Source organism: Gorilla gorilla, chromosome 20 (assembly GCF_029281585.2).
Source record: "Gorilla gorilla gorilla isolate KB3781 chromosome 20, NHGRI_mGorGor1-v2.1_pri, whole genome shotgun sequence".
Classification (NCBI taxonomy): Eukaryota; Metazoa; Chordata; class Mammalia; order Primates; family Hominidae; genus Gorilla; species Gorilla gorilla.
The window spans coordinates 61017209-61044685 of NC_073244.2; the positions used below are offsets into that span (position 1 = coordinate 61017209).

At 52.5% G+C, this 27477-nt stretch overlaps 2 protein-coding genes across 9 annotated transcripts in view; one reads left to right on the plus strand and one right to left on the minus strand.

The window, feature by feature from the left end:
- Positions 1 to 1131: 1131 nt before the first annotated feature.
- PPP1R15A (protein phosphatase 1 regulatory subunit 15A) lies at positions 1132 to 5394 on the minus strand. The gene is made up of 3 exons (XM_004061107.5): positions 4655 to 5394; positions 2279 to 4081; positions 1132 to 1572 (listed from the first exon to the last, which is right to left on the minus strand). The coding sequence occupies exons 2-3, from the start codon at positions 4070 to 4072 to the stop codon at positions 1213 to 1215; spliced, it is 2154 nt and encodes a 717-aa protein (XP_004061155.4). The 5' UTR covers positions 4073 to 4081; positions 4655 to 5394; the 3' UTR covers positions 1132 to 1212.
- A 3064-nt stretch (positions 5395 to 8458) lies between these two features.
- The window catches only part of PLEKHA4 (pleckstrin homology domain containing A4), a 31006-nt gene continuing 11987 nt past the window's right edge, over positions 8459 to 27477 (plus strand). For 2 of the 8 annotated variants that reach the window (XM_055370052.2, XM_063701539.1), the window contains exons 1-13: positions 8495 to 9091; positions 9547 to 9636; positions 11545 to 11652; positions 15514 to 15586; positions 15705 to 15805; positions 16688 to 16797; positions 17463 to 17678; positions 18008 to 18299; positions 19662 to 19736; positions 22701 to 22748; positions 22878 to 22958; positions 23134 to 23283; positions 24635 to 24733. In XM_055370052.2, coding sequence (XP_055226027.1) covers positions 9553 to 9636; positions 11545 to 11652; positions 15514 to 15586; positions 15705 to 15805; positions 16688 to 16797; positions 17463 to 17678; positions 18008 to 18299; positions 19662 to 19736; positions 22701 to 22748; positions 22878 to 22958; positions 23134 to 23283; positions 24635 to 24733 — 1437 coding nt within the window. In that variant the 5' untranslated portion in view covers positions 8495 to 9091; positions 9547 to 9552. Of the gene's footprint in view, positions 9092 to 9546; positions 9637 to 11544; positions 11653 to 15513; positions 15587 to 15691; positions 15806 to 16687; positions 16798 to 17462; positions 17679 to 18007; positions 18300 to 19661; positions 19737 to 22700; positions 22749 to 22877; positions 22959 to 23133; positions 23284 to 24634; positions 24734 to 27477 lie in introns of those variants that run through there. The other 6 variants (XM_031004616.3, XM_063701542.1, XM_031004615.3 and 3 more) reach the window with 5 other exon arrangements.

Consider the following 27477-nt stretch of genomic DNA (forward strand, 5'->3'; position numbering starts at 1 on the left):
GGCAAGAGACCGAGGACATGAGCTGTTCCAGTATAATAAAATATAAAACAAGAATAATTATACCAGATATAGATCTTAGATATGATTATATATGAATATCATTAATCATTAGTTTGTAGCAATTACTCTTTATTCCAATATTATAATAATCCTCACTCTACAATCATAACCTAGGAAAAACCAGGCCATACAGAGATAGGAGCTGAGGAGTCATAGTGAGAAGTGACCACAAGCCAAGAGTGCGAGCCTTCTGTTATGCCCGGACAGGGCCAGCAGAAGGGCTCCTTGGTCTAGCGGTAACGCCAGCATCTGGGAAGATGCCCGTTGCCAAGTGGACCATGGTCTAGCGGTAGCCTCAGTGTCAAGGAAAAACACCCGCTACTTAGCGGACCAGGAAAGGGAGTCTCCCTTTCCCTGGGGGAGTTTAGAGAAGACTCTGCTCCTCTACCTCTTGTGGAGGGCCTGACATCAGTCAAGCTTGCCCGCAGTTATCCGGAGGCCTAACCGTCTCCCTGTGATGCTGTGCTTCAGTGGTCACGCTCCTGTTTCACTTTCCTGTTCCACTCTGTACACCTGGCTCCACCCTCTAGATAGCAGTAGCAAAATTAGTAAAAGTACTAAAAGTCTCTGAAATGCAGAAATAATGGCATAAGCTGTCTCCTCTCTCTCTCCACCTGGGCTGCCAAACAGGGAGGGGCCCCCTGTCTGGTGGAAACGTGACTCATGTGACCTTATCAATCACTGGAGATGACTCACACTCCTTACCCTGCCCCTTTTGCTCTGTATCCAATAAATATCAGCGCAGCCAGGCATTCGGGGCCACTGCTGGTCTCCGCGCATTGGTGGTAGTGGTCCCCCGGGCCCACCTGTCTTTTCTTTTATCTCTGTCTTGTGTCTTTATTTCTACACTCTCTCGTCGCCGCACACAGGGAGAAGCCCACCGACCCTGTGGGGCTGGTCCCTGCGCTGTTAGGTTCAAAAGAAGCCTCAGGATGAGTGGTAGCAAATTTGAGGAAAAGCAGTTTATCTGCCATTGAAGTGCTTTGTTTTATGCTATTCTCTTCCCAGCTCCCTCAGGGACCTGTAAGTAGAATGCTGTCAGTTTCTGACACACATACAGACGCTGCTCGCTACAAATCAAAAGGCTTTATTCCTTATATAAACTCACACTTAGAAAAAATAGTTAATAAATTATAGGCAAACCAGTTGGTCTTAGCCACGCCTCCCACTGAGGTCCAGGGCAGCCGCTGCAGCAGCAGACGAGCGGGAAGGTGTGGCCACAGCTTGACTCAAGGGCGTGGTCTGGACTGGGGACGAAGGGACAGAGGAGGAAGGCAAGGTCTGGGTGAGGGCAGGGATGGGGGCTAAAGGTGGGTTCCTGAGGCGTGCCCAGGCTCTGGCCCGGGCAGCAGGGGTGAGGCAGGGGCTCAGCTCCTCCTGGGCCTGGGCGATGCGGCGTGCGAAGCGGCTGCGATCCCGAGCAAGCTGCTCCCAGGGGCCCTGGCGGGCGGCCTGGGCCGGCCCTGCCCAGACAGCCAGGAAATGGACAGTGACCTTCTCGGAGAAGTGCACCTGCGGGCAGACATGGGGACACAGGCAGGAGATGCACACAGCCACGGGAATCCGGATGGGGAGGGCGGGGAAGAGAGAGAGAGAAGCAAACAAAAATTAGTTATTACACAAAAATGCTTTCTATCTGGCTAGTCACTTGCCTGTCACTGTCATTCTCCATCTGACTCACTGAAGGAAGATGTGGTTTCCTGGGGCTGCTGTGAGCCACAGCTGCTCCCTCCTCCCCCAGGGGCCTGGCCTCTTACAAGGGATTGCGTGACAGCGTGCACAGCCTTCTCCATGGAGATGACATGCAACCCTCTGCAACATACAGGGACCCAGAAGTCTCGGCCCCCAGCCCCCTTCCTCTCTAAGACTCAAGAATCTGGGCTGTCAGCCAGACGTGGTAGCTCACGCCTGTAATCCCAGCACTTTGGGAGGCTGACATGGGTGGATCACGTGATGTCAGGAGTTCGAGACCAGCCTGGCAAACATGGCAAAACCCCCATCTCTACTAAAAATACAAAAAAAATTAGCTGGGCTTGGTGTCATGCGCCTGTAATCCCAGATACTCCGGAGGAGGCTGAGGGACGAGAATCGCCTGAACTTCGGCGGCAGGAGTTGGCAGTGAGCCAAGATCGCGCCGCTGCACTCCAGCCTGGGTGACAGCCCAAGATTCCAACTCAATTAAAAAAAAAAAAATAGAATCTGGGCTCTCAGCACCTACCTTTCTGGCCTTTAGGGGAGTCTCAGGGTCCGGATCATGAGTAGGGGTTTCTGGGCGCTTGAGCCGCCTTTGCAGTCGGAGGGGCAGCCTAGGAGGAGCCCAGGGAGGCGGTGGCTTCTCTCCAGGTACATAGATGGCGACTTGGAAGGTGCAGGGCTCAGCTTCTCCCCAGTCCTCAGCAGCTTCCTCTTCCTCTGTCTCTTTTCCAGGTCGATATACCCAGCCCCTGAAGTGGGCACTCTGGTCCGGGTGGGAGGGATGTGGGTCTGACTCAGCTTCTCCCAAGGCTGCTTCTGAATCATCTTCCTTATCCTCACTATCCACATCCTCATCTTCCTCCTCCTCCGTGTCCTCTCCTGGCCGATACACCCAGGCCTTCAAGAAAGCACTTGCAGGGGGTGTGGAAGCAGAAGTCTCAGCTTCTCTTTCATCCTCGGCTGATCCTGTATCAGTGTCCTCATCTTCCTCCTCCTCTGTGTCCTCTCCTGGCTGATAGACCCAGGCCTTCAAGAAAGCACTTGCAAGGGGTGTGGAAGTGGAAATCTCAGCTTCTCTTTCATCCTCAGCTGATCCTGTATCACTGTCCTCATCTTCCTCCTCCTCTGTGTCCTCTCCCGGCTGATAGACCCAGGACTTCAAGAAGACACCTGTAGCAGGAGTGGAAGAGGAAGCCTCAGCTTCTCCCTCTTCCTCATCTGATCCAGAGTCACTGTCCTCATCTTCTTCCTCATCTTCCTCTTCCTCTGTGTCCTCTCCTGGCCAATACACCCAGGCCTTCAGGAAGGCACTTGGTGGGGGGATGCAGGGAGGACACTCAGCTTCTCCATCCTTCTCAGCTGCCCCCAAAGCCTTGACCTCACCCTCCTCTTCATCACTGGGTTGGCACCACCAGGACTTGAGCTGGGGCCTCTGGGCTGGGGCTGAGGACTGCAGCCCTGGGGCAGCTTCTCCTTTCCCAGTTTCTTCGTTTGCCTTTTCCTCCTTCTCCTCGGACGCCTCTCCTGAACGATACTCCCAGGACCTGGGGTCGGAGCCTGAAGATGGGGGGGACACGGAGGTCTTCCTGGCTCCTTTACTTCTTTCTGTTCTTTTATCCTCCGTGGCTTGATTCTCTTCCTCCCCTGGGCAAGACACCCAAGTGCTGGGCTTGGATCCTGGAGACAAGGCAGAAGTAGAGGTTCTGCGAGCTTCTTTCTTTACAGCTTCTTCATCGTCCTCCTCCTCCACTGCTGGACAAGACTCCCGGTGTGATGGTGGATAAGAGAACTTGTTAACTCCCTCCTCTTCAGCAACTCCCTCTTCCTCGGCTTTCTCCTCCCCTGGGTTCTTATCAGAACCTTGCAGTGTCCTTATCAGAAGGCTGGGAGACAGGGGAGCACACTGGCCATCTGCAAATTGACTTCCCTGCCCTCTAGGGACACTGGTTGCCTCTCGCTCACTATACATGTCATCATCATCATCCAAAAGTCCCCAGGCTTCAGGAAGGGAACTGCTGGTTTTCAGCCCCAGTGTTTCTCTGTCCTCTCCAGGGCCTCCACTGTCTTCAGCCTCCTCTTCAGGGCATCTGCCCCAAGGGGTATGGGGGATTGCCAGAGGAGTCCTAGCTTCTCCCTCCAGGCCAGCTTCTACCAGAGCTGCTCCTTTTACTGCTTCCACCAGCCAGGGCTCTAGAGGTCCCAGGCCCCTCAGGCGGCTCCAGGCCCGGCTGAGGAGGCCCATCACTGGGGACAGGAGGAAGAAAGGGTGGGCATCCCTCCACGGGGTAGCCTGATGGGGTGCTTGGCCTGGGGCCATGTGTCTGGGCTGGAAAAGGGGGAGAAAAAAATAAAGTTTAGGGGCCATTTAGAGGATGGCATCTGGGCATGACTATGAGTCATAGCAACGGAAATAGTAACACAACTATTGTAAATAGCAACGCGACAGTCCCAAATTCCTTTCTGATCTCAGCCACGCCCATCTCTGTCCCTTGGCTCTGTTCTTATCTCTCAATAGCCAGGAGTCTGAGCCCCTAGTTCTGCCTTAGATCCAAGGGTCCAAGCCCCCAGCCCTCTCTTTCTTCAGACGCAGAAGTCCCAGTCCCAAGAACCAAGAACAAAAGTCTTTACTTGCTTCCCTTGGCGACAAAGTCATAGTCCCTAGCTCTCTCATTCTGCTGAAGATTGACAAATCAAACCCTCACACCCTCCTCCCTCGCAGACTGAAACATTCTGACCCGACCCCCAACTTGGCAGATGATTCCTTCACGGGGGACCCAAGAATCTGGCTTCCAGATCCCTCCTCCCTCAGGCTCAGGACTCCAGGCTCCCAACCCCTTCTCCTTTCTAAATCCGGGTCCCCAGCCCCGTGGGGACCCAGGCGTTCCGACCCCTTACTCACCGGCTGGGGGCTGCGCGTCACCCCGGGGGCAGGAGCGCCGGCTCGGTCTGCCAGAAGCGATCACAGGTCCGGACGGTTAGGGAGGCCAGCGCGTTCATCTCACCCTCAGGCGTCGGGCTCCGGGTAACTCAGAGTATCTCCGGCTGCCTCAAGTGCAGTGGCGACAAGCGGGCGCGGGGTCGTGCAGCGTCTTGCATAAGATCAACAACTAGGATGGGAACCGATAAGAGCAGCGCACACAATGGCCACTAGGCTTTTATAGCCTACCGCGCCCGGCGTGCTGACGTCACGAAGAGAGGCGGGGTTTCGAGACCGCAACCCGAAGGGTGGGAAGTGGAAGTAAGACAGGACTTCTCGCGGAGATTCCAGCTTTTGCAACGTCACGGCGGAGTTTCCGAGCGTGACCACGTCCCTCCAACAAGCGAACTGTCAATCAAATGCGTGGCCCTGCTTCAGCAGCGAGCCAGTTCTCTCTCAGCTCAGGGCCAATGCCTTCCCACCCCAATTTATTTATTTATTTAGTTAGTTATTTTGAGGCGGAGGTTTGCTCTTGTTGCTCAGGCTGGAATGCAAAGGGGCGATCTCGGCTCACCGCAACCTCCGCCTCCGGGGTTCAAGCGATTCTCCTGCCTCAGCATCCCGAGTATCTGGGATTGCAGGCATGTGCCGCCACGCCCGGCTAATTTTGTATTTTTTTAGTAGAGACGTAGTTTCTCCATGTTGGTCAGGCTGGTCTGGAACTCCCGACGTCAGGGGATCCTCCCGCCTTGGCCTCCCAAAGTGCTGGGATTACAGGCGTGAGTCACCGCGCCCGGCCTATTTATTTATTTATTTATTCATTATTTATTTTTCCGAGGCGGGATTTCACCATGTTTGCTAGGCTGGTCTCGAACTCCTGACCTCAGATGTTCTGCCTGCCTTGGCCTCCCAAAGTGCTGGGATTACAGGCGTGAGCCACCACTCCAGGCCTATTTATTTATTTGTTATTATTATTTTTTATTTTTTTATTTTTTTTTGAGATGGAGTCTCTCTCTGTCACCGAGGCTGGAGTGCAATGGCGTGATCTCGGCTCACTGCAACCTCCATCTTCCGGGTTCAAGCGATTCTCCCTCTTCAGCCTCTGAATAGCTGGGATTACAGGCACGCACTACCACACTCAGCTAATTTTTTGTGTTTTTAGTAGAGACAGTGTTTCGCCATGTTGCCCAGGCTGTTCTCGAACTCCTGAGCTCAGGCAATCTGCCTGCCTCGGCTTCCCAAAGTGTTAGGATTATAGGCGTGAGCTACTGCACCCAGCCTATTTATTTTTTGAGTAGGCGTCTCACTCTGTCGCCCAGGCTGGAGTTCAGTGGCGCCATCTCGGTTCACTGCAACCTCCACCTCCTGGGTTCCAGCGATTCTCCTGCCTGAGCCTCTGGAGTAGCTGGGATTACAGGCATGTGCCACAATGCCTGGGTAATTTTTGTATTTTTAGTAGAGACAGTGCTTCGCCATGTTGACCAGGCAGGTCTTTCTTTTTTTTTTTTTTTTTTTGAGACGGAGTCTCGCTCTGTCGCCCAGGCTGGAGTGCAGTGGCACGATCTCGGCTCACTGCAAGCTCCTCCTCCCTGGTTCTCGCCATTCTCCTGCCTCAGCCTCCCGAGTAGCTGGGACTACAGGCGCCCACCACCACGCCCGGCTAATTTTTTTTGTATTTTTAGTAGAGACGGGGTTTCACCATGTTAGCCAGGATGGTCTCGATCTCCTGACCTCGTAATCCGCCTGCCTCGGCCTCCCAAAGTGCTGGGATTACAGGTGTGAGCCACCGCACCCGGCCGACCAGGCTGGTCTTGAACTCCTGACCTCAGGTGATCTGCCCGCCTTGGCTTCCCAAAGTGCTGGAATTACAGGCGAGATCCACTGTGCCCGGCCTCCTACCCCAATTTAGCCCACAGGCCCCAGCCTAGAGTCTCCCATTTTCTTTTTTTTTCTTTTCTTTCTTTTTTCTTTTTCTTTTTGAGATGGTGTCTCACTCTGTCACCCAGGCTGGAGTGCAATGGTGCGATCTTGGCCCACTGCAACCTCCACCTCCCAGGCTGAAGCAATTCTCCTGCCTCAGCCTCCCGAGTAGTTGGGAGTACAGGAGCTCGCCACCACGCCCGGCTAGAGTCTCCTATTTTCACATGTGGTTGGTTTCCTCCCCGAGTGCGAGGGTGTCGTTGTTCCCATTTCACAGATGGGGAAACAGACTTGGAAATGAAGCCACTTGACCAAGATAGTCACAGCAGGGTCCAGATTCCTTGCAAATGAGAATGAGGATGTAAGCACTATGAGATCAAGCACTTTGCTGGGCTCAATGCTTTTCGAAAAAAAGTAATTAGGCTGAGCGCGGTGGCTCACGCCTGTAATCCTAGCACTTTGGGAGGCCGAGGCAGGTGGATCACGAGGTCAGGAGATCAAGACCATCCTGGCTAACACGGTGAAACCCCGTCTCTACTAAAAATACAAAATAAATTAGCCGGGCGTGGTGGTGGGCACCTGTAGTCCCAGCTACTTGGGAGGCTGAGGCAGGAGAATGGCGTGAACCTGGGAGGCAGAGCTTGCAGTGAGCTGAGATCGTGCTACTGTACTCCAGCCTGGGCGACAGAGCGAGACTCTGTCTCAAAAAAAAAAATAATAATAATTAATTTAGGCCGGGTGCGGTGGCATGCGCCTGTAGTTCCAGCTACTCAGGAGGCTGAGTCAGGAGAATCGCTTGAACCCGGGAGGCAGAGGTTGCAGTGAGCCGAGATCACGCCACTGCACTCCAGCCTGGCGACAGAGCAAAACACCGCCTCAAAAAAAAAAAACAAATTCTTTTTCTAAATAGAGACAGGGTCTCGCTATGATGCCCAGGCTGGTCTTGAACTCCTCGTCTCAAGCGATCCTCCTGCCTTGGCCTCCCAAAGTGCTGGGATTACAGGCGTGAGTGATTGCACCCAGCCAGGGCTCACTGCTTTCTTCTCAGTGGCTGCAACAGACAGTGCCTGCACACAGTAGGTGCTCAACAGGTGCATGGTGAATGGCAGTTAAACCAAAAGCTCGGATTCCTTTCCGGTCCCAGGCACGAGGCTCCACTCCTGGGTGTCATCTGCTTCAGACTTAGGCAATAGCTCTGCCTCCACAAGCCACGATTCTGCCTGGGTGGCACTCTTCGTGCGGGTGGGGGCGCTTCTGCTACAAGTTCCAGGCCCTGGGTGACAGTTCCAGCCCCCAGCTCTCCTCCCCTACCTACGGATGCATAATCTTGTTCCTCAAAATATACCAAGGAATCATGTCTCTCTCCTGAGGGAGTTGTCCTCAGTCTAGAAGAGAATTCTCACCTGGATCTGAGGTGGAGGTTTGGAACTCTCCATTTCACCCTGCCCTACTGGGACCATCCCCTTTTCTCCCTAGGGGACCTGGACAAACCATCCCTGGCCCCTTCCAAGCACAGCCATGTTTCCAGACCCCCAGCTCTTTCACGACTCAGGAGTCCTGACTCCTAGCTCAGACCTTCTCGGGCACCCAGGAGTCTGGATCCCTAACCCATTCCCTCCAGGGCTTTGGAAGTCTGAGTCCCCACCCCTTGCAAGACACAAGCCTCCTCCGTTTAGGACACCAGTGGCCCAGGCCCCCAACCACAGCAGCAAACCCACGGGGGCCCTGGAGTGCAGGCCTCAAGTCCAACTCTCCAAACACTGAAAAGTCCCAACCTTGGTCCTTAGGGGACCCGGGAATTGGGGGCCCAAGCCCCTCCCTTCAGCTATGGGGGCAGCTGAGCCAGAGGTCAGGCTGTAGTGGGGAGGCCAGAAGGGGCGGGGACAGCCGGGATTGGGAGGGGAGAACAGCAGCGTGGGCGGCTGGCGGAGGCAGGGAAAGACCAGCAGAGAGGAAAGAGAAACTGGGAGAGGGAGGAAGGGAGAAAGTGAGAAGGGAAATCGGAAAGAGAAAAGGGAGGAAACGGCAGAGACAGAGAGAGAAAGAGGAAGAGACTGAGTGTGAAGGAAAGAGGACACAGGGGATGACTGACAGATGAGACAGAGAGAGAGAGAGAGAGAGAGAGAGAATGAGATAGAGACTTAAGGAAGAGACCCTGTGAGTCTGACAATAAAAGATTTGGACAGAAACAGAAAGATTGGAGAGAGAGAGAGAGGGAGAGAATGAGTGAGAGAGAGACTGGAAGAGACAGAGATCAGAGGGAGACACAGAAAGTGAGAGTGGGGAGAGAGGTAGTGTAAAAAGAAGAGAGAGAGAGAGAGAGAGAGAGACCGTAAGAGACGGGAGACAAAGAGACAAAAAGTGTGAGTGAGCAGGTGAGGAGAGAGATTGAGAACTATGAGAGACAGCAGCTAAGAGACAAAGGAGGCGGGAGACTGCCTGGGTGCCGCAGCACCCACACCGTCCTCTTGCCCCCTGTCATTGGGACCCCAGAGCTGGGTAAGTTCCCTGGCTGGGCTGGGAGGGGCTCTCTGGGTTCACATTCCTGGTGCCGCAGGGCTTGGCTTGGGGAGTTGGCAGGGGTGGTTTGGGGGTGCGTGTGGGAGGGCGGGAGACAGGTAGCCTGGGGCAGCCGGAAGGAGGCAGGGAATGGGGGGTCCCTAAGCACAGAGAGGGTCAAATTCCTGGCCTGAGTGCAGTGGGCAGGAATAAAGAAGCCCCTATTCTCTGGCCCGGGCTGCAGACAGCTGCCCCCTCCCGCAGCTGCCAGGGCCGCCTACCTCTCTTGGCACCACTCTTGGTATGTGGTCACGGGCCATGGCCTCCCCCAGCCCCCCAGTCCCGAAACAACAGGCTCTTTCTCTGCAGCCTCCTCCGACCTCCAAGCCCCTGACCCCATCTCTGTCTTGCACCCGTCACTGCAGAGACACAGCCCCTTTCTTTCTCTCCCCCAGCCCTTGATGGAGGGGAGCCGACCTCGCAGCAACCTGAGCCTGGCCAGCAGCGCCTCCACCATCTCCTCGCTCAGCAGCCTGAGCCCCAAGGTTTGAGCTTCCTGGTGGGGATGGGGAGGAAGGTGGGGCTCTGGGCCGCCCATCCTTCTGTTTCCCCAAGGACTCTGGTTGTTAAGGACAAAGATCCTTAGCAACGGGGTCTGCCAGACATAGTAAGGTCCCAAATTGCCTACCAGCCGCAGCTAGGAATTCAGAGGCACTCCCAGCTCTGTCCCCACCCTTTGTATTTTCCTAATTCTAAACCAGAGTAACAACCTCCCTTGACCCTGGTTGCTAAGATAAAGCCGCTCCCCAGCCATGAGGCCCCTCGAGTTCTGAGAAGTAGTGGCTGCTCTTGATTAGTGCCAGAACTTGCTGTCCTATCTCTCGCCATCCAATCTACCCACTAATGAAATCCTATAAGGAGAGACCCTTCTCTGACAATAAGACCCAAGGGGCCTCCAGATACTTGCATCCCAAATCGGCATCCCAGCCAAAAGCTTAGGGAGACACTCATTTCTTTTTCCTCCTGCCATTCCACACATATTGTTTCTCAAGTTCAGAGCCCAGAGATCTGATCTCAGCCTTGGTCAGTACCACCGCTTCCAAGGAAGGGCATATTGTCGGGACCTGGCTAAGGATGCCTGAGATATCTGTGGGCATCAGGAGATGAGGCTCCATCCGGGCAGGATGGAGGGATTTGAGGCTTCCTCTCCTTGGACTTGGTTGCTAAGGGGTGTGACCGCAGGGCACAAGGGCATCCTTTGATTCACTGGAGACTCAGACCCTGATTATGGGGACCTCCCAGCCCACAGTCCCAGTTCAGATCCCAAAGGACCTACTACAGCTCTGGCTCTGGTGGCCAAGGGCATCTGCTTCTTGGCAGTGGGCCCTTGATCCCCAAATTGCTTCCCTACAGCCTCTTCCTTGCCTCTGAACACCTCCCTCCGCCCATCAAAAAAAGAGTCTCGGCCCGGCACAGTGGCTCACGCCTATAATCCCAGCACTTTAAGAGGCTGAGGCGGGTGGATCACCTGAGGTCAGGAGTTCAAGACCAGCCTGACTGACATGGCGAAACCGCGTCTCTGCTAAAAATACAAAAATTAGCCAGGCGTGGTGGCACGTGCCTGCAATCTCAGCTACTTGGGAGGCTGAGGCAGGAGAATCACTTGAACCCGAGAGGCAGGGGTTGCAGTGAGCCAAGATGGTACCACTGCACTCCAGCCTGGGGGACAGAGCGAGACTCTGTCTCAAAAGAAAAAAAAAAAGTCTCTCCCAGCCTGGGCAACAAAGTGAGACCCCCGCCCCCTACAAAAAGTAAGAAAATTAGCTGGGCATGGTGGGACATGCCTGTGGTCCCAGCTACATGGGAGGCTGAGGCTGGAGGATCACCTGAGTCCAGGAGGTAAAGGCTGCAGTGTTTAGGCCACTGCACTCCAAACAGCCTGTCAAAAAAAAAAAGAGTCTCTTAACTCTGCAATAAGAACACCTCCCAATTCTGATCTCCAATTTCAGCCCCCACCTTGACCCTTTTCTTTCTTTCTTTTTTTTTTTTTGAGACGGAGTCTCGCTCTGTCTCCCAGGCTGGAGTGCAGTGGCGCGATCTTGGCTCACTGCAAGCCCCACCTCCCGGGTTCATGCCATTCTTCTGCCTCAGCCTCCCGAGTAACTGGGACTACAGGCACCCGCCACCACGCCCGGCTAATTTTTTGTATTTTTAGTAGAGACGGGGTTTCACCGTGTTAGCCAGGATGGTCTCGATCTCCTGACCTCGTGATCCGCCCGTCTCAACCTCCGAAAGTGCTGGGATTACAGATGTGAGGCACCACGCCCGGCTGGTCCTTGACCCATTTCTCAGGGCAGCCAAGCGAGAGCCTACGGTTGCCTGTGTCCACCCTCATCCCCTCCCAGGACCATCCTAGGCTCTCCCTGTTCACTTCTGTCCCCTTCTCTCCTCAGAAGCCCACCCGGGCAGTAAACAAGGTCCACGCCTTTGGGAAGAGAGGCAATGCGCTCAGGAGGGATCCCAACCTTCCCGTGCACATCCGAGGCTGGCTTCATAAGCAGGTGGGGTCAGTAGGAGAAGGAAAAGGACACTGAAGTCTGTGCCCCGGCTGTCCTCTGTCTGTCTCCTTGCAAGTCCCCAAATAGGCTTTCTTTTTCTTGCTATCACTGCCCCTCCCCTTAGTCTGTCATTGTTTGTTTGTTTATTTATTTATTTATTTATTTATTTTTAAGACAGTGTCTCTTTCTGTCGCCCAGGCTGGAGGGCAGTGGTATGATCTCGGCTCAATGCAACCTCTGGCCTCCAGTTCAAGCAATTCTCGTGCCTCAGCCTCCCGAGTAGCTGGGCTTACAGGCATGCGCCATCATGCCTAGCTAATATTTGTATTTTTAGTAGAGATGGGGTTTTATCATGTTGGCCAGGGTGGTCTCAAACTCCCGACCTCAAGTGATCCACCCGCCTCGGCTCCCTAAAATGCTGGGATTACAGGCGTGAGCCACCGTGCCTGGCCCATTCATTCATTCTTTCTTGACTACTTCTTGAACACTTACAGTGTTCCCAATCCCAGGGCACACACCATGCAAATAACACAAAAGTATTTATATTACATTCCAGATTGGGTGGAGCATGGGTGAATAATAAATTAGTAAATAAATAAATGGACTTGGTCATTTCAGATCGCAGGATGGGCTATGAAGAAGTAACATAGGGGCCAGGTTCAGTGGCGTAACCCCAGCATTTTGGGAGGCCAAGAAGGGAAGATCGCTTGAGCTTAGGAATTCTAGACCAGCCTGGGCAACATGAAGAAACCTCATCTCTACAACAAATACACACACACACACACACACAAAACCTAGCTGAGCGTGGTGGTGTGCGCCTATAGTCCCAGCTACTCGGGAGGCTAAGGCAGGAGGATTGCTGAAGCCCAGGAGGCTGAGGCTGCAGTGAACTGTGTTATGTCACTGCACACCAGCCTGGGTGACAGAGTGAGACCCTGTCTCAAAAACAAAAACAAAAAAACGGAATATGATGTGCTTGAACGTGGCTGAGAGAGGAGAACTTCAATTTGACATTTGGTCAGGGAAAATTATCTCTGAGGTGACATTTGAGCTGGCTGAGCATAGTGGGTCATGCCGGTAATTCAAACGCTTTGGGAGGCTGAGGCGGGCGGATCACCTGAGGTCAGGAGTTCAAGACCAGCCTGGTCAACATGGCGAAACCCTGGCTCTACTAAAAAATACAAAAATTAGCCGGGCCCAGCTGGGGGGTGCTTGTAATCCCAACTACTTGGGAGGCTGAGACAAGGAAAATTTGAATCTGGGAGGTGGAGGTTGCAGTGAGCTGAGGTTGCGCCATTGCACTCCAGCCTGGAAGATAGAGTGAGACTCCATGTCAAAAAAAAAAAAAAAAAAAAAAAAGATCTGGAGGCAGATCGCATCCAAAAGGAAAAGGCCTGCAGCAGGCAAAACCTTGGTGTCGAGTGAGGCCAGGGGAAAAAGCCAGGAGGAGCAGCAGAGCAGTGGTTCTCAAAGTGTGGTCCCAGACCAGCAGCATCAGTGTCATCTGGGGACTTGCTAGAAATGCAAATGATGAGGTACCATCATAGATTTGCCAAATCAGGAACTCTGGGGATGGGGCCCCAGAATCTGTGTTTTAACACACCTTCCTGGTGATTCTTATGCACCTTCAAACTCAAAACTCCCTGCAAAGCAGTACATGGGCTGGGCGCGATGGCTGACGCCTGTAATCCCAGCACTTCGGGAGGTCGAGGCAGGTGGATCACAAGGTCAAGAGTTCGAGACAAGCCTGGCCAATATGGTGAAACCCCGTCTCTACTAAAAATACAAAAATTAGGCTGGGCGTGGTGGCTCACACCTGTAATCTCAGCACTTTGGGAGGCCGAGGTGGGCGGATCATGAGGTCAGGAGATCGAGACCATCCTGGCTAACATGGTGAACCCCCGTCTCTACTAAAAAATACACAAAAAATAATTAGCCGGGCGTGGTGGTGGTCGCCTGTAGTCCCAGCTACTTGGGAGGCTGAGGCAGGAGAATGGCGTGAACCCGGGAGGTGGAGCTTGCAGCGAGCCAAGATCATGCCACTGCACTCCAGCCTGGGTGACAGAGCGAAGACTCCGTCTCAAAAAAAAAAAAAAAAAAAAACAAAAAAAAAAAACCTAAATTAGCCTGCATGGTGGCAGGCACCTGTAGTCCCAGCTACTCAGGAGGCTGAGCCAGGAGAATCGCTTGAACCTGGGAGGCAGAGATTGCAGTCAGCCAAGATTGTGCCACTGCACTCCAGCCTGGGTGACAGAGCGAGACTTGATCTCAAAACAAAACAAAACAAACAAACAAACAAATAACAGTAAGTGATGGTAAGGAATTTGAGACTGAATTTTAAGTGTTCTTAATTCTCTGTTTTGAAAAGGGGACTCACGTGATCTAACTTATAATTTTAAAAGATCATGTGGGCTTCTATGGGAATGGGTTGAGGAGAAGAGGCACACGAGGTTGGAGATAGTTAGTGGAGTAGTTCAGGCAGAGGCGATGAGTAGTTCAAGCAGGTGGAGACGCTGCATTTGGGTCATGGCTCATTGCCACCTTCCTGGCCTCTCTGTGTCTCAGGCTCCAGAATAATTGGACTAAGTCTCTGGAGCTAAAGTCTGCCCATATGTGGTCCATGTCTCATCCAAACCTCCCTAAAACTTCTCAATCTCCAGCGGATAGATGAGAAAACATGAAGGTGGATTCTAGGTGGAAATGACTTGTTCCAGAGCATAGTTTGAAAGTGGGGGCTGGGTGGGGTGGCTCACGCCTGTAATCCCAGCACTTTGGGAGGCCGAGGCAGGCGGATCACAAGGTCAGGAGATCGAGACCATCCTGGCTAACACGGTGAAACCCCGTCTCTACTAAAAATACAAAAACAAAATTAGCCGGGTGTGGTGGCGGGCGCCTGTAGTCCCAGCTACTCGGGAGGCTGAGGCAGGAGAATGGCGTGAACCCAGGAGGCGGAGCTTGCAGTGAGCTGAGATCGTGCCACTGCACTCCAGCCTGGGCGACAGAGCGAGAGTCCATCTCAAAAAACAAAAAAAGAAAGTGGGGGAGGCCAGACGCAGTGGCTCACGCCTGTAACCCCAGCACTTTGGGAGGCCGAGGTGGGTAGATCATTTGAGGTCAGGAGTTCAAGACCAGCCTGGCCAACATAGTGAAACCCTGTCTCTACTAAAAATACAAAAATTAGCTGGGTGTGGTGGTGCGTGCCTGTAATCCCAGCTACTCGGGAGGCTGAGGCAGGAGAATCATTTGAACCTGGGAGGCAGAGGTTGCCGTGAGCCGAGATCATGCCACTGCTCTCCAGCTTAAGCTACAGAGCAAGACTCTGTCAAAAAAAAAAAAAAAAAAAAAAAGAGAGAGAGAGAAAAGAAAAGAAGTAGGGCTACTATTCTATTCTATCATGTTCAGAGGGCTTCCAGCTCTCCTTCTTATCCACTCCATTGCCCCAAACATGTGTCTCTGTCTCTTCTGTCTCTCTGGGTCTTTCTCCTGTGCCTCCACCCCACTCCCAGGCTCAAGTGATCCTCCCTCCTCAGCCTCCCGAGTAGCTGGGGCTACAGGCACGCGCCACCACACCCGGCTAATTTTTTTTTTTTAGTAGTAGAGATGGGGTTTCGCCATGTTACCCAAGCTGGTCTCAAACTCCTGGAATTGAGTGATCCGCCTGCCTTGGCCTCTCTAAGTGCTGGGATTACAGGTGTGAGCCATTGTGCTCGGCCTCACCCCACTCTCTTGATCCCTGCTTTATGTCTCTGTTCTCCTCTCTCCAAGTTTCTTTCTCTCTCCGGCTCTCTGTCCCCATCGTCACTGCCTTCATCTCCTTTTTCTGTTTCCCTTTACTCAGGCCCCTCCTCCCATCTCTCTCCCCAGGACAGCTCGGGGCTCCGTCTCTGGAAACGCCGCTGGTTCGTCCTCTCCGGCCATTGCCTCTTTTATTACAAGGGTCAGTGGCTGGCTGGCTGGCTTGGGGTGGGAGGGCCCCCCCGCCCAGTCTGCCCTTCTCTCTAGCATCTTGGCCTTCTGATCCCTGTGTGATCCTTGACCCCAGCCCCTCTTTGCAGACAGCCGCGAGGAGAGTGTCCTGGGCAGCGTCCTGCTCCCCAGCTACAATATTAGACCAGATGGGCCGGGAGCCCCCCGAGGGCGGCGCTTCACCTTCACCGTGAGTCCATCCATCCATGTTGTGCACCAGGCGATGGGAAATGGAGATGAGGGCGGGTAGATATCTGTCGAGGAAACTCCAAGTCCTAACAAGCACTGGAATATCCATTACTGGAGATAAAAGGTCTTGACAAGCGTCAATTGCATCCTCGTTTTGTTTTTTTTTTTTGGTTTGTTTTTTTGTTTTGTTGTGTTTTGAGACAGAGTCTCACTCTGTCACCCAGGCTGGAGTGCAGTGGTGCGATCTCGGCTCACTGCAACCTCCGCCTCCTGGGTTCAACGGATTCTCCTGCCTCAGCCTCTGGAGTAGCTGGGATTACAGGCGCACGCCACCACGCCCGGCTAATTTTTTGTATTTTTAGTAGAGATGGGGTTTCGCCATGTTGGCCAGGCTGGTCTCAAACTCCTGGCCTCAGGTGATCCGCCTACCTCAGCCTCCCAAAGTGCTGGGATTACAGGCATGAGCCACCGCGTCTGTCCAGTCCTTTCCTTTCCTTTCCATTTTCCTTTCCTTTCCTTTTTCCTTTCCTTTCCTTTTTTTCTTTCTCTCTTTCCCTCTTTCCTTTCTTTCTTGACGGTCTTGCTCTGTCACCCAGGCTGGCGTGCAGCGAGGCAAAGTGCAGTCTTCCTGCCTCAGTCTCCCCGGTAGCTGGGACTACAGGTGCGCTCCACCACGTCCGGCTAATTTTTTGATTTTTTTGTAGAGACGGGGGCGGAAGGAGGTGGAGGGGGGTGTCTCATTATGTTGCCTAGGCTGGTCTCAAGCCAACCTCCCGCATCGGCCTCCCAAAGCACTGGGTTTTCGGGAATGAGTCACCGGCCCGGCCTGTCCTCCTTTTTACAAGGCCCGGGAGTCCGGATTCCAAGCCTTCTCTTCCCGCAGGCAGAGCACCCGGGCATGAGGACCTACGTTTTGGCCGCTGACACCTTAGAAGACCTGCGGGGCTGGCTACGGGCGCTGGGCCGGGCCTCCCGTGCGGAGGGGGACGACTAGTGAGTAGAGGTCCAAGCCATGCTCCTGACCCTCCACCCTGAGTCAGTCTCATCATCCCAACTCCTCCCCTTTGGGGCCCTGCCCCCTTCAGTGTCCAATCACCAGTCTTCTAGCTAAGGCGCCTCGTCTTCTAGGCCCCACCTCCAGGGAACTTTTCCAATCAGCAAAAGTCTTTCTCCCTTAAGTTCCGCCCACCACTTTGTCCGTCCCCGCCCCCAAGCTGACCCTTCAGTCACGCACTCAGCTCTGCTCCAGGAATGATCAATATTCCACACTCTCTGATTGGCTCCTTCTGAAGTCCCCTGAGCTGCCACCTAAACAATGCCAGGTAAAAGATAGTGTCAGATTTTAAAAAAATGTCAGACTATCTCTTAGGCTCTGACATGGCCTGCGCCAATTATCAGGCTGGAAACTGGACTACCTGGCTGAGTCTATCCCATATTCCGGGGCATTGGGTCCAGCAACCTGGATAGACGTTGTGGCCTGGCGCACAGGTCAGTTTCACATTGGAGGCCTCAGTTTCCCCGTCTGAAGAAGGGGGACGATGATTTATAGCGCACAACTTTCCTTTTTTGGGTGCATCCTTGTGTTCTCACCTGTGACAAGAGAATAGGGCTGTTATGAAGTTCGAAGGAGTGATATCTTGTCTGTGTCCACTCGCTAGTGGGCAACCCAGGTCACCTGCACGACCCCAGCCCGGGGAGGGCCCCGGCGGCCCCGGTGGTCCCCCGGAGGTGAGCAGAGGGGAAGAGGGGCGCATCTCAGAATCACCGGAAGTGGCTCGACTCTCCAGAGGTCGTGGTAGACCCAGGCTGCTCACTCCCAGCCCCACAACCGACCTCCACTCTGGACTCCAGATGCGGAGGGCGAGGAGCCCCGAGTGAGTAGGGAGGACATGGTTGGGGGCGTGGCCTAAGAGAAGGGCAGGGCCGGAAACTGGTTGGGGGCGGGCCTTAGCGCTTTCTGCTTGAGTGTGTGTGACTTGCTGGGGCTCGCGTGGGGGTCACAGCCTGTAGCGGAAAAGAGTGGAGGGGAAGATGCCACAAAGCAGACATCACTGAGGATTTGGACAGTAGAGGAGGATTCTAACCCAGTGGGACAGTAAGACACAGTGAAGTGAGACATGTCCTTGAGGCTGACTTGATGGGTAAGGAGGTGGATGGAGAGGGCTCTAGTTGACTCAGTTCCCCGATTCTCTCCTTCCCACAGCCTGTTCACCGCCCTCTCTCGCCCTCCCTCGCCTCTGAGCCTCCCCCGTCCCCGTTCTGCCCCTGCGCGGCGACCCCCTGCCCCCTCAGGAGACACAGCACCCCCTGCCCGACCTCACACCCCGTTGAGTCGCATTGATGTCCGACCTCCTCTGGATTGGGGCCCCCAACGCCAGACCCTCTCCCGACCCCCTACTCCCCGCCGAGGACCTCCCTCTGAGGCTGGGGGAGGAAAGCCCCCCAGGAGTCCCCAGCACTGGAGTCAGGAGCCCAGAACACAGGTGAGCAGAGAGGTGAGAAGGAGGGGACTACGTCTCCCATCAGGCCTCAGGGCTGTCTTTCCGTATTCTCAAGGCCATTGCTCCCTGGGTGTCATGGGTATTGTAGTCCGTAATGATTTCAGCTGGGCTCAGGTGAGAGAGAGCTTGAACCTATCAGGTGTCCAGCTCCTATCAGGTGTCTGGGCTGTCTTTCTAGGCTGGTCTTCGGCCATTGCTTTTTTTTTTTTTTTTTTTTTTTTTGAGACGGAGGTCTTGCTCTGTCGCCAAGGTTAGAGGGCAGTGGCACGATCTCGGCTCACTACAACCTCTGTCTCCCGGGTTCAAGCGATTCTCCTGCCTCAGCCTCCCGAGTAGCTAGGATTACAGGCACCTGCCACCACGTCTGGCTGATTTTTATATTTTTGGTAGAGATGAGGTTTCACCATGTTGACCAAGCTGGTCTCGAACTCCTGACCAGCAGCTGACAGGTGATCTGCCCATCTCAGCCTCCCAAAGTACTGGGATTACAGGCGTGAGCCACCGCGCCTGGCCCAGCCATTGCTCTTTAAGCATCATGGGGATTGTAGTCCTGGATACTCTGTGCCAAGACAGTGCGGTGAGAGGTTTGCATCTCCCTTGTGTCCCCAGTTCACCTTGCAAGTTGGTTGCCTGCTGTTTTGTCTGAGCATCATGGGACGGTAGCTCAGAATATCCACAGCTGACTGCAAATCTGAGAATGAGAGTAGCAAATTCCATCATCTCGTGGAGCTGTTTTGCCAGGCTGGTGCATTTATTATCACCCTCTGTGTCCCCACAGTGGCACACAGCTGGAGAGCAGGTAGTTGAGGAAGTTGAGAGGGCCCAGTTCTGAACCTCAAAATATCTCCTAAAGCACTTCAATTATGGACATGCCCACTCTACTATTTGTCACTAAGACATGCCAGTTTCTTTTTTTTTTTTTTTAATTATTATTTTTTTTAATTTATCATTCTTGGGTGTTTCTCGCAGAGGGGGATTTGGCAGGGTCATAGGACAATAGTGGAGGGAAGGTCAGCAGATAAACAAGTGAACAAAGGTCTCTGGTTTTCCTAGGCAGAGGGCCCTGTGGCCTTCCGCAGTGTTTGTGTCCCTGGGTACTTGAGATTAGGGAGTGGTGATGACTCTTAAGGAGCATGCTGCCTTCAAGCATCTGTTTAACAAAGCACATCTTGCACCGCCCTTAATTCATTTAACCCTGAGTGGACACAGCACATGTTTCAGAGAGCACAGGGTTGGGGGTAAGGTCATAGATCAACAGGATCCCAAGGCAGAAGAATTTTTCTTAGTACAGAACAAAATGAAAAGTCTCCCAGACATGCCAGTTTCTAAACATCTCCATTTCAACGTTCCTCCCAGGCACCCTCTGGCGCCTCCACTTATCTCCAGCTCCCCCCGCGGCCCCCTGGGACCCGGGCCTCCATGGTTTTATTGGTAGGTATCCGGGAGTACCCCATATCTACCGGAGCCCCCTCCCTTCCTTTCTTCTCTATAAGGAATGTCATCTCCTGGCCTAGGGTGCCTAGAGAACTGTAGATATTTCAAAGCCCCTGGGTAGGTATTAGATTCAAGTGGTTGCTGTAACAAAGCACGTGGCCGAAAACAACAGAAATGGATTATCTTGCGGTTCTGGAGGCCAGAGGCCTGGAGTCAAGGGATTGGCAGGGCTATACTTCCACTGAAGGTTCTAAGGCGGAGCTTTCATTGACTCTCTCTTAGCTTCTGGTGGTTGCCAGCAATTCCTGAGGTTCTGTGGGTTTTTTTATGGCTACATCTTTGCCTGCATCATCCCATGATGATCTTCCTTTGTGTTTTTGTTGCTGTCCGTCTCCTCCTATTAGGACACCCCATGACATCGTCGTAACTTAACTTAAATCCACAAAAACCTCTTTCTTTCTTTCTCTTTCTTTTTCTTTTCTTTTCTTTCTTTTTTTTTTTTTTTTTTTTTTGAGACGGGGTCTCACTCTGTCGCCCAGGCTGGAGTGCAGTGGTGCGATCTCAGCTCACTGCAAGCTCTGCCTCCCGGGTTCATGCCATTCTCCTGCCTCAGCCTCCTGAATAGCTGGGACTACAGGCGCCCGCCACCACGCCGGGCTAATTTTTTTGTATTTTTTTCTTTGTTTTTTTCTTGAGACAGAGTCCCGCTCTGTCGCCCAGGCTGGAGTGCAGTGGCGCGATCTCGGCTCACTGCAACCTTCGCCTCCCTGGTTCAAGCAATTCTCCTGCCTCAACCTCCTGAATAGCTGGGATTACAGGCATGTGCCACCATGCCTGGATAATTTTTGTATTTTTAGTAGAGACGGGGTTTCACCATGTTGGTCAGGCTGGTCTCGAACTCCTAACCTCGTGATCTGCCCGCCTCGGCCTCCCAAAGTGCTGGGATTACAGGCGTGAGCTACCGCGACTGGCCTGCCTTCCTTTCTTTCTTTCTTTCCCCCTTCCCCTTCCCTCCCCTTTCTTTCCTTTCTCTCTCTCTTTCTTTCTTTCTTTCCTTCTTTCCTTCCTTTTTCTTTTTTTTTTTTTTGAGAAGGAGTTTCACTCTTGTTGCCCAGGCTGGAGTGCAATGGCGTGATCTCGGCTCACCGCAACCTCCGCCTCCTGGATTCAAGTGATTCTCCTGCCTCAGCCGCCCGAGTAGCTGGGATTACAGGCACCCATCACCATGCCCTGCTAATTTTGTATTTTTAGTAAAGACAGGGTTTCTCCATGTTGGTCAGGCTGGTCTTGAACTCCCGACCTCAGGTGATCTGCCTGCCTCGGCCTCCCAAAATGCTGGGATTACAGGCATGAGCCACTGCGCCTGGCCGCCTAGCTAACTTTTTCTACTTTTTATAGAGACAGGGTTTTGCCATGTTACCCAGGCTGTTTTTTTTTTTTCTTAATTAAAAAAATTATTTATTTTCTTGAGACAGAGTCTCACTCTGTCACCCAGGCTGGAGTGCAGTGGTGCAATCATGGCTCACTGCAGTCTCAGTCTCCTGGGCCCAAGCGATACTCCCACCTCAGCCTCCCTAGTAGCTGAGACTACAGGCGTGTACCACCATGCTCAGCTTATTTTATTTATTTATTTATTTATTTATTTGAGATGAAATCTCACTCTGTCACCCGGGCTGGAGTGCAATGGCACGATCTCGGCTCGCTGCAACCTCTGCCTCCCGGGTTCAAGTGATTCTCCTTCCTCAGCCTCCCAAGTAGCTGGGATTACAGGCACCCGTCACTACGCCTGGCTAATTTTTGTATTTTTAGTAGAGACAGGGTTTCACCATGTTGGTCAGGCTGGTCTCGAACTCCTGACCTCAGGTGATCCACCCGCCTCGGCCTCCCAAAGTGTTGGGATTATAGGCATGAGCCACCGCACCCGGTCCTATTTTTTTATTTTTATTTTTTTTGCAGACACAGGGTCTCCCTATGTTGCCCAGACTGGTCTTGAACTCCTGGGCTCAAGTGATCTTCCCTCTTTGGCCTCCCAAAGCTTTAGGATTACAGGAGTGAGTCACTGTGCCCTGCACTTTGTTTTATTCTTAGTCATAAATAAAATGCTAAATTTCTCCATTAATTATAATATTTGCCATGGCTATTTGATCAAGAGCCCATTATTGATCTTTCTGAAGCCAAGAATGTGGAAGTTGGCCTACTGAAATTTGCTAATGCTTAGAAGGAAGCTGATAAGGAGAGGGGTCGCTAGGCTTGGTGGCTCATGCCTGTAATCCTGGAACTTCAGGAGGCCAAGGCAGGAGGATTATTTGAGATCAGGAGTTCAAGACTGGTCTGGGTGACATAGTGGGACCCCAGCCCTAAAAACAAACAAACAACCAACCTTAGCTGGCACCGGTGGCTGGCATCTGTTGTCCCACCTACTTGGGAGGCTGAGGTGGGAGGATCCTTTGAGCCTAAGAGTTCAAGGCTGCAGTGAGCCATGATCATGCCACTGCACCCCAGCCTGGGTGACAGACCTTAACTCAAAAAAAAAAAAAGGCCAGGCATGATATGGTGGTGCATGCCTATAATCCCAGCACTTTGGGAGGCCGAGGCAGGACGATTGCTTGAGCCCAGGAGTTTGAGATCAGCCTGGGCAACATGGCAAAACCCCATCGCTACCAAAATCAACAACAACAAAAATTTTAAAACTACAAAAATTAGCCGGGCATGATGTGTGCGCCTGTGGTCCCAGCTACTCAGGAGACTGAAGTGGGAGGATTGCTTGAGCCCAGGAGGTTGAGCCTGCAGCGAACCATGATCGCACGACTGCACGCCAGCCTGGGTGACAGAGCAAGACCCTATCTCTAAATAAATAAATAGTGCAGTACCTATCAGTAGAGACAGGGCGTGGCTCAGCACTGAGTTACAAGAATGACCAGCCTGTCCCCTTTGACCCCTGACTTTTTTTCTTTTCTTCAGCCGGGTCCTCCCCTGGAGTCAACTTTCCACCAAAGCTTGGAGACAGATGTAAGTTCTCACTGATCTAATCCTTGCTGAGTTCCCAGAGTTGGGGAGAGAATGTTCTAGATGATGGGAGGAGCAGCAGGGGAAGAGCCAGATCTGGACCATCAGTAGCTCCCGCTCTCCTTTCTCCAGACGCTGCTGACCAAGTTGTGCGGGCAGGACCGGCTTCTGCGGAGGCTGCAGGAGGAGATAGACCAGAAGCAGGAGGAGAAGGTGCGGGGCCCTGGGCCGAGGACAGGGCGCCTGGCCTCTCTGCCTGCCCTGAGCCCTTCCTGACTGCGGAAGTCAGGATGCTGACTGGACGTCCAGGACGTGAAAGGACATCTTTTCTTTCTTCCTGGGACTAGGCATTGCTTCTGAAGTCTAACCACCTTCTGTCTTGGTGCAGGAGCAACTAGAAGCAGCTCTGGAGTTGACCCGGCAACAGCTGGGCCAAGCCACCAGGGAGGCTGGGGCTCCCGGGAGGGCCTGGGGTCGCCAGCGCCTCCTGCAGGACCGGCTGGTCAGTGTGAGGGCCACCCTCTGTCACTTGACTCAGGTGAGCACCTGGGAAGGGGCCTGCCCTCCTAGGAGGCCCCAGGACTATGCAAGTCGTTACGAAGGGGACCTGCCCCAGAGGGCTCATAGGAAGATCGTTCTTCAGAAGTCTACACTCCAAATTTTATTATTTTTTCTCTCTCCTCATTGTCTTGTAACCACTCTAATTTTGTTTTTTTTTTGGGGGGGACAGAGTCTTGCTCTGTCGCCCAGGCTGGAGTACAGTGGTGCCATCTCAGCTCACTGCAACCTCAGCCTCCTGAGTAACTGGGATTACAGGCATGTGCCACCACACCTGGCTAATTTTTGTATTTTTAGTAGAGATGGGGTTTTGCCATGTTGGCCAGGCTGGTCTCGAACTCCTAACCTCAGGTGATCAGCCTGCCTCAGCCTCCCAAAGTGCTGGGATTACAGGCATGAGCCACTGCGCCCGGCCTTAAGTAACTCTGAGAATTATTATATGTGATATGTGAAAATGAGTGAACGAATGAATGAATGAATGAATGAATAACACTTAAGGTACTTGGTACTTGGTAAAGCAATACTTAAGTGTCAGTTATAATTATTATCTGTAAAATGGAGACAATAATAGTAACTACCTCATAGGAATTAAATGAGAGCTGAGAACAATGCCTAGCACATGGTCAGTGCCCAATAAGTGTTAGCTGATATTATCATTGTTATTGTTGGTATTGGCAAGGAAGTTTCTGCTGCCCCAGGGTGAGTAGGTGCTGTGGTTATTTTTTTTGAGATGGATTCTTGCTCTGTTGCTCAGGCTGGAGTGCAGCGCCTGGATCCAGGCTCACTGCAACTTCTGTCTCCCTGGTTCAAGTGATCCTCCTGCCTCAGCCTCCCGAATACCAGGGATTACAGGCCCTCGCCACCATTCCTGGCTAATTTTTGTATTTTTAGTAGGGACGGGGTTTCACCATGTTGGCCAGGCTGGTCTCGAACTCCTGACCTCAAGTGATCCGCCCGCCTTGGCCTCCCAAATTGCTGGGATTAAAGGCCTGAACCACCGTGTCTGGATGGGTGCTGTGGTCTTTTAACTGTCTAATGAAATTCATTAGATCTGTAGACTCTGCTACCTAGGAGAGAGCAGAAGTAATCCTGGGGATTCAGGGAATGCTGTTATTTGTCTACACTAGCAGTGCACTGGAATTGCAGGTTCCATACAGACTTTGGGGTTCCCAGTAGTCCAAGCAAAGAGGCCCATGGGAATTGTAGTCCATATGCCTGCAGGGCTGCAGGGACCAAACTCCCTTATCTCCTCCTTAGCTGACAAATGATGGGGTGGGGAAGGATCTGGTGGGAGAGGGACCTAACCTGTCTCCCCCTTTATGCAACCTGAGGAGCGAGAGAGGGTTTGGGACACGTACAGTGGCCTGGAGCAGGAGCTGGGCACCTTAAGAGAGACGCTGGAGTACCTGCTGCACCTCGGTTCTCCCCAGGTAAATCGCTGCTTGGAGACCCCAAGACCCACCCCCAACTCCAAGTTCTGCCTGGAAATCCTTTCAGCATTTAATCTTCGCCCACAGAATCGAGGCCCCGCCCAGTTGACCCTTAGCCTCCTTTCTGTCGTTTCAATCTAAGCCCCTTATTTTAGTTAAGACCATGCCCTTTAGGGGTTTTTTTTTAATTCTCTCATTAAAATTTTAATTAAGCTTCAATTTTGAATGCCGTTTTCTCGAGCTGTTATTTAATTTCTGCTGTAAAGTTGTTTATTTGTTTGTTTTTAAGACAGTCTCACTCTGTCGCCCAGGCTGGAGTGTAGTAGCGCAATCTTGGCGCACTGCAACCTCTGCCTCCCATGTTCAAGTGATTCTCCCACCTCAGCCTCCCAAGTAGCTAGGATTTCAGGCACATGCCACCATGCCCAGCTACTTTTTATATTTTTAGTAGAGATATGTTGGTCAGGCTGGTCTTGAACTCCTGACCTCAAGTGATCTGCCTGCCACGGCCTCCCAAAGTGCTGGGATTACAAGCATGAGCCACTGCGCCAGACCTAATTTCTGCTGTAAAGTTGGCTATAATTTTACAACATTTTTTTTGGGGGGGGAGGGGGACAGAGTTTAACTCTTGTTGCCCGGGCTGGAGTGCAATGGCACGATCTCAGCTCACCACAACCTCTGCCTCCCGGGCTCAAGCGATTCACCCACCTCAGCCTCCCGAGTAACTGGGATGACAGGTGCCCGCCACCACGCCCAGCTAATTTTGTATTTTTAGTAGAGACGGGGTTTCTCTATGTTGGTCAGGCTGGTCTTGAACTCCCGACCTCAGGTGATCTGCCTGCCTCGGCCTCCCAAAGTGCTGGGATTACAGGCATGAGCCACTGCGCCCGGCCTACAACATTCTTTCTAAAAAATGTATTGTGGGTACATAGCAGATGAATATATTTATGAAGTGCATAAGATATTTTGGTACAGGCATGCAATGTATAATAATCCCATCATGGAAAATGGGGTGTCCATCCCCTCAAGCATTTATCTTTTGTGTTACAAACAATCCATTATACTCTTTTATTTTTTATTTTTATTTTTATTTTTATTTTTGAGACAGTCTCGCTCTATTGCCCAGGCTGGAGTGCAGTGGCACAATCTTGGCCCACTGCAACTTCTGCCTCCCAAGTTCAAACGATTCTCCTCCCTCAGCCTCCCAAGTAGCTGGGATTACAGATGACCGCCACTATGCCCGGTTAATTTTTCTATTTTCGGTAGAGAGGGGGTTTCACCATGTTGGTCAGGCTGGTCTCGAACTCCTGACCTCAGGTGATCCACCCGCCTCGGCCTCCCAAAGTTCTGGGATTACCGGTGTGAGCCACTGTGCCCGGCCTACTCTTTTATTTTTATTTTATTTATTTTATTATATTTTTTGAGATAGAGTCTCGTTCTGTTGCCCAGACCGGAGTGCAATGGTGCAATCTCGGTTCACCGCAACATCCGCCTCCCAGGTTCAAGCAATTCTCCTGCCTCAGCCTCCCGAGTAGCTGGGATTACAGGCATGCGCCACCATGTCTGGCTAATTTTGTAGTTTTATGACAGACGGGGTTTCTCCATGTTGGTCCGGCTGGCCTTGAACTCCCGACCTCAGGTGATCCACCCGCCTCAGCTTCCCAAAGTGCTGAGATTACAGGTGTGAGCCACCGCACACAGCCCTTCTATTTTTTCTTTTCTTTTTTTTTTTTTTTGTGAGACGGAGTCTTGCTCTGTCGCCAGGCTGGAGTGCAGTGGCACAATCTCGACTCACTGCAACCTCCACCTCCCAGGCTCAAGCAATTCTCCTGCCGCAGCTTCCCCAGTAGCTGAGACTACAGGTGTGTGCCACCATGCCCAGCTAATTTTTGTATTTTTAGTAGAGACGGGGTTTCACCATGTTGGCCAGGATGGTCTAGATCTCTTGACCTCATGATCCGCCCGCCTCGGCCTCCCAAAGTGCTGGGATTACAGGCGTGAGTCACGGCGCCTGGCCGCCCTCTTATTTATTTATTTATGAGATGGAGTCTCGCTCTATTGCCCAGGCTGGAGTGCAGTGGTGCGATCTCGGCTCACTGCAACCTCTGCCTCCTGGGTTCAAGTGATTCTCCTGCCTCAGCCTCTAGCTGGGACTACAGGCGTGTGCCACCATGCCCGGCTAATTTTTGTATTTTTAGTAGAGACGGGGTTTCACCATGTTGATTAGGCTGGTCTTGAACTCCTGACCTTCTGATCCGCCTGCCTCGGCCTCCCAAAGTGCTGGGATTATAGGCATGAGCTACTGCGCCCGGCCAATGCCTTTCGTTTTAATACCTACTTCAGATCCAGAGCTGCTCTCTCCTCTGGTTCTAAATCTCTCCTCTTGTTGAAGCCATGCTCTCACTAGCAAAACTCCAACCCTCAGCCTTTTTTCCATCTTGCAAGTTCATCTCTTGCATCCTGCATCCTGACTTTTGCTGTTAAATTTATCCTCTGGAGTTCCAGTTCTGAACCCATTCCCTTAGTGCAAGCTCTGCTCCTAAAATATAAACCTCATTGCTTAGCCTCAGACCTGCTTTTTCACTCTAAATCTAGCCATCAAGTTCTAAATCATGTATCTTTAAAAACACTGACACGGCCTGGCGTGTTGGCTCACGCCTGTAGTCCCAGCACTTTGGGAGGCCAAGGCAGGTGGATCACTTGAGGTCAGGAGTTGGAGACCAACCTGACGAACATGGTGAAAC